General features: G+C 43.9%; 1 protein-coding gene across 3 annotated transcripts in view; it reads left to right on the top strand.

Annotated features, from left to right (window-relative positions):
• Positions 1–5,899: 5,899 nt before the first annotated feature.
• Positions 5,900–9,849, top strand: part of SNX6 (sorting nexin 6) — a 29,811-nt gene continuing 25,861 nt past the window's right edge. Inside the window, exons 1-2 of one of the 3 annotated variants that reach the window (XM_038137472.1) lie at positions 5,900–5,977; positions 6,138–6,185. In XM_038137472.1, the coding sequence (XP_037993400.1) occupies positions 5,972–5,977; positions 6,138–6,185 (54 nt within the window). In that variant the 5' untranslated portion in view covers positions 5,900–5,971. Of the gene's footprint in view, positions 5,978–6,134; positions 6,186–9,849 lie in introns of all 3 variants that reach the window. The other 2 variants (XM_038137471.1, XM_038137473.1) reach the window with 2 other exon arrangements.

Below are 9,849 nucleotides of genomic sequence, written 5' to 3'. Positions count from 1 at the left end.
CACACTGCAAGTGATGCCCTACTAATACTGGCATTCAGAGGAAGCACTGGGAGACATCTAAGGTTTTCAGAGGAGAACTCAGAAGAGTGTCTCTTTCAAGAGTGCAACAGCAGAAAACAGTGACCAAGAAGCCAGTGAGGAGCAGAATAGGAGAAGACTGAATCTAAGACTGAGATTAAGAAGAGACAAAAATGGAATGAGCTGATTACACAGAGCACCTAAAGGTTTGGTAGTGAGGGGAAAGTAGCAATTCTGAAATAAGCTGGAGAGAACAGACAGCTGCCCTCAGTCAAGACCAAAGGAAATTGGGGTATGGAATGGAGTGGTCCAACAAAGAGAAAGGAAGAGACAGACTGGAAGGAGAATAATATTAGGAAGGTAAAATGCTAAATATTAAAAAAGAGGGGAAAATAATAAAAAAAGAAAACAAAAAATATTAGGATAAAAGGCAGTAAGATAACAGGGAGCAAAAGACTAGTAGTCCCCAACAATACTGATACATACTGAATTAGGCAGAAAGTGTCACTCAGTCTGTTCTGACAACATAAGGAGCACTGTGCAGTCCTTCCTGATACCCACTATTGTACCAGTGACAAGACATGACAAGAGCTGCTTTGTCTTCCCTGCCTGGTGCTGCCCTGCTGGTGCAGAGCTGGCCTTTGAGGAATGACGTGTATGAGGTCAGTCTCAGCAAATCTGCTTTTTATGCTTCTAGGTCGCACTTTTATCAACAAGGCCTTATTTATACTGAGGTTTGTTTTTTTTTTTTTTTCAATTTTACTATTCCCTAGCTGTGACAGGCACTACTGTAAATGGTCTTCTGGTATTTTTACCTCAGACTCATCTCAACATCTGACACAAAAAGAGTAATGACACTGCTGTGGAGAAGTCTCCCACAATGCTCTTACCATTGCAGTTACTGACTGACAGAGTTAAGACTGCTGTGAAGCTGATATCCTAAAGCATTCTTACTGCCCTCCACAGCACATGGATTAAACAAGGCAGCTCTAAAATTAAAAACCTGATAACTGACATGGCAAAAAAATCTTCCTGTTTTCAGCTGTCATGTCACCAAAATAGTTTTTCTTTTTCTGTTATAATAATAAATTTTGTTACAATAAAAATTTAAAGAATTTTGTGCTGTACTTGGTACAACTACAACCCTTAGTCTGGAGCAAATGTGAGGCAGGAAATTTTGGCTTTCTCTTAAAAAAAGGACATTAAGAACTGGGAAGAATGATTAAAAATAATTCTCTCAGAATGTTCTCTGAAATACTCCATGTTTCAACTGGTTTATAAAGAAGGGACTGGAGTTTAGGAAAAGAGATGAGTTCAATTGCTTTAAATCCAGAGTAGGCAGCTGATGCTGATCAGTCTGTGACTTGTTTATAAACATTTCTATGCATCCCTGTGATCCAGGGAGGAGAGAACTTCTTTATAGGCTCCTTCCTAGACAATCCTATAGGAGCTATGGGAGATACAGTCTCCTTTTGCATGCATTTGTAATGAAGAATTTGTGCAGATCAGTGATTGCCTACAATCTGTTATAGAAATGTGACAATTAGGTTAATAACAGCATGCAATCCAAAGGAGAAGAAAACTGTCAATATGTTCAGAGCTCAGAATAAGTGAATTTTACCTGTGTGTACTGCATAATATATTCTTCCCCTTACAGCTTCTTGGTGTTATTTCAAGGCACTGGTGAAAAATGAGGCTTTAGAAAGTTCAACTTTCTGCATCAGTGTAACTGCATATGGGCACTAAGTCATTCATGGCAGACAGTGTCTATAATGCCATGTAAATGAATTTTAAAAAGAAAGAGTTTGATTCTTTCCTAGGAGAGAAGTATGATGAATTGCATTACAATACAGCTTCATACATACAGCCAGCATCTTGCACAAGGAGGCCAGGATTTTTAAAACTGCATGCAGAGCGAGCCTTTTCTGGGTCCCTGCAGTCTGAATAGAAACCCACACATCCTTACTATTTGCATGTGTCCCCATTATGCTTTGGAATTCACAGAAGACTATTCCACACTGAGGAACAGATATTTCTTTTCTTTTCTTATGGAAATTACTGTTCCTCAGAGCGTCTAGAAGTTACTGAGCAGTACTAAGCTATGTTTCTCTTTCTTCTCTGTAATATTATACAATTTTCCCTGTCTGTTCTTTTAATCCTACATATCACATCCTCTTTGTGTTTCTAAGGAAATATGATCAGTCTGATAGTAATTTTTGCTATAAAGTGATCTATCTCCATAACAGGTAAAAAGCCTCTATTTCTACCTGAGCTTTTAAGACAGATTTTATAATAAGTTTTGAATCCTTTTCCTCGTTCAGCCTTAAACTTCTGAGAACATTACACTTAAAAGCCTAGTTTTCCACAGAAATAAAAGGTACATATTGATTAATCTTTTACAAAATGTAATTATCTGCTCTTTCAGAAAAAACAGAAAAAAGCACCACCATAAAGCTTTAATGATATGGGTCCTTAATACAGTTTCAGTTAGTATCAGTAGAGAAAATTGAAATGAAGTATGTAAGGGAATAAAGTGGTTTTATCTCAAAGACAAAACAAAAGCAGGAATCAATCTGTTACTGAGATACAGGAAAGCTGGTCCTTACAACACAGTTTGACTGCAAGATGCTGGATTTGAGCTTCACATAGACAGTAGTACACGAGGTAGTTTGAAGGAAACTTTGCATAATTAGATTTAGAAAGGGAAGTCGAGAAACTTCTCAAAAAGAAAAAAGTGCATGAAGAATAGTTCCTCACCCTTAAAAAAACCCCCAAACATATCAGCTATCAAACACTTGCATCCATTGAATCACTCCATGGTGAGTCATCCAGTGCAGACAGTACTATATGACATGATGCCATGGAGTGGGAAGACTAAAGATCTCCAAAATGATTCTCTGATAAAAGCCAAATATTTCTTAAATTGTATGGCTTCTGATTTTCCAGGGATAACGCGCTCAAACACAAAGGAAATGCTATTGGTTGGGCAAACCTCGGCCGAAAATAATTCCGAAAAATATGGACATAGCACCATCTACTGACAGTATGGGTCCTTGCAGGTGGATGTTTTGTAAAATCGGGAGACCTACGGGTTACAATAGAGAGGCAGCGTTCCCCTAACCAGCACGGGTTGGGTTCCTCTTTGTGTTTACTGCTCTGTAAATTCAAGATAATGCTGATCCTTGCCTCAAGGGTTTAGCATCTGAAATGAGACTAAGAAAACATGGTATCCGAATAGAAAAAATGAGGAAAAAAGGGAGGAAAAATGAGACCAAAAATGAGTAGCTGAGTAAGTCAAAGTGTGTCCGGGAGCTGAAGGAGGATGTTGCTAGTAAAAGGAGTAAGTTCTCAAGATGTCATTTGAAAGCCCAAACACTTTGCTTCCTTTTGGTTTTGAACTGCATTCATATGGGCCATCCATACAGTTTATCAGAATCAGTGGAACTCACTGTTAAAAGAGTTTCCCCCTCCTCTATACCATGTAATTTTCCTGCTGGTGAGATAAGTTGACGGGAGCGAGGGTCTGCTTGAAGACCAGAGTTGGTGTAGACAGCCAGGTGTGTGGAGGAGGGTAGGAATGCGGTCATACCAAAGGACTGTCAGATTGTCTCAGTTGCAACTTGTAATTTCATTCTTCCTGGGTTATATTTAGTTCATTGACTTGATTCATCATTGTTACACAGACATAGGAAAGAGAGTGCAAACAGCCAAGATGGAAACTCATTAGGTAGGGTGAGCTCAGCTCTGAAAGGAAACTGCTCCTGGAGCTGCAGAGCAGGTTTATTAAGGTGAGTCTTGACAGAAGAGCAGTGAGAAGAGGTAATGCTCTTCTCCCACCTCCTAGCCAGGGTGTCCCCACGGCATATACCACCTGCCTTGGCTGCTGAAGCAGAAACAGCAGGCAGCATGCGTTGCTCCGCCAGTGGGGAGGAGCTTGGGGAGAAAAGGAGGGCAAGACATGGACCTGGGATAAGTTGATCAGGACAGGATGAAAGATTGATATTTTTTGTATCATCTTTTGGTATCAAATTTTAGAGCCATAGCTCTGCTGCTGTTATGGAATACCATAGAATCACAGAATCATAGAATAGGCTGGGTTGGAAGGGACCTTAAAGATCACCTAGTTTGAATGCCTCTGCAGGCAGGGACACTTTTACCACAGAAGGTCCCTTATGAGCTTCTGTGCCATCCACAACATGACCAGTCCATGCTCCCAGAGCCACACTGGAAAGCTAGATAACCTTATTTTTTTGTAGGTGCCACTGAGATGGTCATCTTGCTAGATTCATACTAGTCAGCTGATCCACTTAGCTCTCCCCTGTAAGAAAAAATCGTGTCATTGTTCCTCGTGAAGCACTTCCTCAACTTTTTGACCTGGATTCTTTGGTTCTAATAAAACGTATCAGCAGTAAATAATAAATATTAAGAAAGCAAACTCAATCTGTCACCAAATTTTTTTTCCATAAAAATAGACGTTTGCTGAGTGGAATGGTACACGATACTGAACCCAGAACGTGCACAGAATAGGATACTAATACAGGTGAAGCCCCAGAAATCAGCTTCCTGTGTGGCTTTGTCTTTACCCTTCAGAATGACAAAGCTGGTGTTTAACCAGAGGTCTTTCATACTTCCTCCATACTTCATAAACTATTTTTATTTCTCTCGACCTCAGAAGTCAGTATTTTGGATGATGTTGCATATGTCTGTATCAAGACAGAAACAGGCTGCATACTTGAAAATTGTTTAAAGAACAGCTTTTAAAATTATTTACAAAATGCATACTCAAATAAATACCTTTCTCCATACTAAGAACAATTATCAAGAGACAATTTCCTTTTCTGTGTCCTGAAGCAGCCTTCTAAGCAGTATGGAGTTCAGAAAGCATTACCTTCACTTATCTTGAGGCTACACGAGCACCATTTCTCAAGGCGCAGTTTCCTGATGGACTTAATTCCACCTAAATACATGGTGCTGCTGCGGCAAGCAGTGCTCCTGTCCCACTCATGCTTGTAAGTAACGATGGACTTGGCTAGGGAGCTGGCTAGGATGGAAACTACGGATGTGTTGCTGTCCTAATTTGCAGGTGGGCTGGTGCCCTCCTCTGTGTGAGTGCAGGCCCACGGGAGCGCTGGTATCCACACCTGCCCGCATCCCTCGGCAACACCGAGATCAGAGCATGCTGATCACGAAACCCCACCCTGGGGCCGTTCTAGCTCTGATTCACGCAAAAATGCAGTCTCAGGCATAGACGGCCTCCACGCTTACATCTGCTTTAGTGTGCTGACATTTTCCACTGTCATTAGACAAAGCGGGATTTAGAGGCTTCACTCCTTGGTGTGAAACACGCAGTTGTCAATCTTCAATCACGTAACTGCCCAAAAATCAAAGTCGTATTATAAGCCTCTTAATTTCTCGCGCTGTCGTTGCACAGTTTCAGACCCAGGCTTGCACAAACATGCGATGCCCGTGTCCCGCACCAACGCCGGGGAGCAGCGCAGGGCAGCGCGGAGGCCCCGGCCTGCGGCGGGAGCTGCGGGGCTCGGCGCTGCCCGCGGCGCTCGCCCCGGGGGCCGCCGCGCCGCTCCCGCCGGGTCCCTCCGAACAGAGCCGCTCCCCCGCGCACGGGGCACGCCCAGCGCCCTCAGCACCCGAGTCCCGGCACTCGCCGGCCCCAGCAGCGCACGGAAACACCGCGCGGCTGCGACACAAGCAACCACCGCCCTGGCCGGGGCCAGCCCCGCTCCCCTCCCTCGCCCGCAGCCGCCGCCGAAGCGCCACCCGCCCCCTCTCCTCCCTCCTTCCTTTACTCTCCCCTCCCTCCCTCCCCTCAGCGGCCGCTCCCTCGCGAGAGGCGCCGCTCGCCGCCGCCGCCGCCGCCCCGCCCCGCCCCGCCCCGCGCGCCGCAGCCCCGCCCGGCCGCGGCTCCGGCGGGCGCAGAGCGCCGCGAGCAGCCATGATGGTGGGTCCGGGGCGGCCGCGGAGCCGGGCCGGGGCGGGGCAGGGCGGGCGGCGCGGCCGGGCACTCGCTAACCTGTGCGCTTTGTCTCCCCTCACCCTCCCTGCCGCCGGCCGTGCCGCTCCGTGCCCCCTGCCCGCGCCGCCGCCTCGCCCCCAAGCAGGAAGGCTCGGACGACGGCCCAGATTTCCTCTCGGAGGAGGACCGAGGTGTAAGTGCCGCGGGGAGGCGTCGGGACCCGGCGCCTGGGGCTGGGCGTGGGGGAAACGGGGTCGGCCCCTCTTCGGGGGCCTCCGGGCCCTGCTGGCCCGAGCCCGCCGCGTGGGTGTCGGACGGAGGCGGGATGCTGGGCTGCGAGCGTCCGGGCTGTCTGTCAGTCTGTCCGTCCGTCCGTCCGCCGGGATCTGCTCCTGGCACAGCCTCCCGCTGATATCGGCGTCTGTGTGCGTGTGCTCTTCATTGTTCTGTCACCCAAGTTTTGGAAGGACAGTTCTTCGGCGCTGTTGTTGGAATAGCTGGGGAGGGGGTTGTGGCCGCAGATGGATGTTCTCGCCCTGCGGGCCCCGCTCTCCCGCTGCACACGCCCGGCGGGGCCGGTCCTGCCCAGGCTGACCAGCCCTGGGGAGCGCCGGCTTCCATCGCCAGCCGCGATCTAGGGCCTGGGAGATGCAGTCCTGCTCTCCCTTCTCCCTTCAGGCCCAGGAGGCTCTCCCATAGATAACAATGGGACATTTACATTGCAGACACATGCTGCATAATAAACTCTTTATTGAAGAGAAGTTCTGTTGTTGGGACAGGATACCGCAATTGCGTTTCCTACTGAGAAAACCTTTTTCTCTGCCTTTCTGCTTCTGGCCTTAGTTTCTCTTCTGACCGCTGTAACCATCTTTATTTAACTTGCCTGCCTCACTTAAGCAACAAATCAGCTAACCTAGTATAATTTAGTCAGACTGATTATCCCTGTCACTTATTATCTTGAGAAAGACCAACTGTGAGCAGGGTAGGAGAACAGCTTCAGGGTCACTTTGGTTCCCTTGGCTGTTGGTTATTGAAATGACTGCATAAAGTATATTACTAAAAATACAAAAATCTGAGACACGCTGTGTTGGTGTGATGTTTTATCATCCACACCATACATAGTCAGATGTTAAATTCAGGCCATTTTATGTTCCAGTATACGGCCAGAAATTTAAAAAGGCATTCTAATATTGTATCAGGCCAATAATTCTGGCCACTATAAAGCTTTTGTCTTTACATATGCAGCTACTTTACTAAGAATATCGGATAAAAGAGAGAGCAGGTTGTCGTTGTTGTCCTTTGAGTGTCTTCAGAACAAGGATCGAAGAGCTTACTAACTGTGTAATTTTATTTACATAGGTGTTTTTCATAGGTTCTCCCTGGTACTTAGGAACAGCCTTTGATGCTCACAGTTAAGTTCCTTTAAGGTAGGAAGGTGCAGGTAGAACATAACAAAATGGATCTGACCTCCTGATGAAACTTGTTTGTTTGGCTGGTTATTAGTTTTCCCTCTAAGGCTACAGGTCGTTAAAAGTTCACAAGGTAATTTGAAAACCTTAAGAAATCTCATAGCAGTCTTGTTTGTACCGTTGTAAGACTTACCATCTCAGTTGGCCAAATGCAGTCTTTTCTTTTTCCTCTCCTGCGTCTTCATCTGGTACTGAGGAATTGAACCAGAACAGTGGCCTTCTCATTTGCCTATTTTTTTTAAGGTTTCTTATTTTCAGTCACCAATCACTGTGGGGGTTCAATTTTTTCTCTTCTGTCTAAATGCCTGGGATTCAAATACAGGTTCTTATCTGCATGATTTTTTTTGTGGTACAGGAAGGTAATCAAAAGCAATATGGCAGTCTGTTCATGAATGGATTTGCTGTGCTTTAATCTTCAAAACGAATACTTTTTTGCTATGTAGAAGTAGTAAAAATAAGCATCTTTTTGTAAAGTGATTCCCTAGTTCTGATTTGTTGCCTTTCTCTGCAATTAAATAATGAGTAGGTCAAGCCTTTATTTGAAAGCATGGATGGCAACTTCTAGTTGGAGTAATTGAGCTTTTAGTTTTGAAAATCAATACTCTTGCCTCTGTTGAATTCAGATATTGCTGTGACAACTGTACTGCTGCTGCTGCAGGAACATGTTTGTTGGCTACAGTTGTGTTAAGTTTAATCTTGGGGAGGTGGGATGAAAGAGGGCTGGAATTTATGCTGATGCCGCACAGAAGAGTAATTCTCAGACAATGATGTTACACCATATGGAGCCTTTGCTGGAGAACTGTAAAACAGAGCCCTGAGAATCATCTTTGAGGAAGTAGCAGTGGGTGGTCTGTAGAAGGAACTTATTATAAATGGTCTGCATAAAATGAACTTGTGGGAATTGCTTTTCTGAATTTCACCGAGGAAATAGGATAGGATTGAGTTTGCTTGGTGTAACTTGGGTGCTGTTGGGATTTTTGTGTTCCCTCTAACATAAACAATACGTGCTTTGAGAAGTGGTGTAGTATTGCTCCATGAGTACTGCCTTGTGTATTTTGTATCTATATAATCTTTAGGTAACACCCATTAAGTAGAAATGAGCTATCCTTTAGAACAGGTCTGCTGGAAACTTAATGCTGTGAAAACACTTTGAAAGCTTGCTGTAAAAGTATTCTTTGTCCCCTTGTTTTGTGCGTTTGTCTGCCTGTAAAGAGCCAGCTGAAGAAAGGGTCCTTTTACTCTAACATTTTTGAAAGAGCTTAGAGCAGGGAAGTTACTGTTAATGGATGACATTGCCTAGGAATGTAACACTTGGTTGTTTCCCTTGTCTGTACCAGATTCCTTCCATTACCATTTGAAGTATAATTGATCCTTAAGCAAGAGCTTAGATGTTAAATCCTCTCCTTGCATTGTATTCTGAGTTAGTACTGTAACATTGCTTGGCCTGGGTTTTGGCTTCTGGTGTTTTCTAGACCCTTTGAATAGAATAGGGACTTTCTTGGTATAGTATAGGAAACTGTAAAGTAATTAAATCAGGTTTTGTTTTGCAAGTTGTTCACCATGGATGTAGATAGCATATGTAAGTGGAAAATTATTATGCAATGTTAAATGTATTAGACTTGGAGGGGGGCAAGATAAAGATTACCCTATGTCTGTTTTTTCCATACTCTAAGGTATTTTCATTTCAGTTTTCATCTGTATCAGACTTCTTTTATGTTTTCATTTTCTACTTCCTTTGTCACTAGAAAACCATCCATTGGTGGCAGATTTATTTTGGAAGTAGTGATGCAGAGTTTGTTTAAGTTTGTGGTGTGGTGATGTTGTTTGTGAATTCAATTTCCAGTAATGCAATGTGATTTGTTGTGTCACATGAATACATTTAAAGTCCTTCAACTTTCTGATTGTCTTTGACACCTTTCATAAATGCTTCATTACCATTGCAGATGAAAACATTCCCTGTTGGCAGTCAGACTACATGGCATAACTTAACATTTGATTAAACTCTTCAAAACTGTTACAAACTTAACTCAGTATAAATCAAACAAATAGTCCTTTACAGTTGTATGTCATGGGTGAAGTTGTCATATTTAGCTCTTAATTTTCTCAGCACAGAAAGGACTTTTGTATCTGAAGTTGTGAATAGTGCATATGATCAGGCTGCTCTGCACTGGATATGCTCTAATGGCAAACTTGATCAGCTGTTACACTGAATTATAGAATTTTATATAGTACCACTTTGAAAAAAAAAAAGGAGGTGCAAAAATATTTTGGTAGAAATATTTGTGACCTGTGAAAGATTACAGAAATACCATTTAGATAATCCAGAATATTTGCTGAGAGTACTGAGTCTGTTAATGTATTCTGGGGGGACTGGAGAAAAACAAGCAG

Source organism: Motacilla alba, chromosome 5 (assembly GCF_015832195.1).
Source record: "Motacilla alba alba isolate MOTALB_02 chromosome 5, Motacilla_alba_V1.0_pri, whole genome shotgun sequence".
Lineage (NCBI taxonomy): Eukaryota > Metazoa > Chordata > Aves > Passeriformes > Motacillidae > Motacilla > Motacilla alba.
This window is presented reverse-complemented; position numbering and strand designations above follow the sequence as displayed.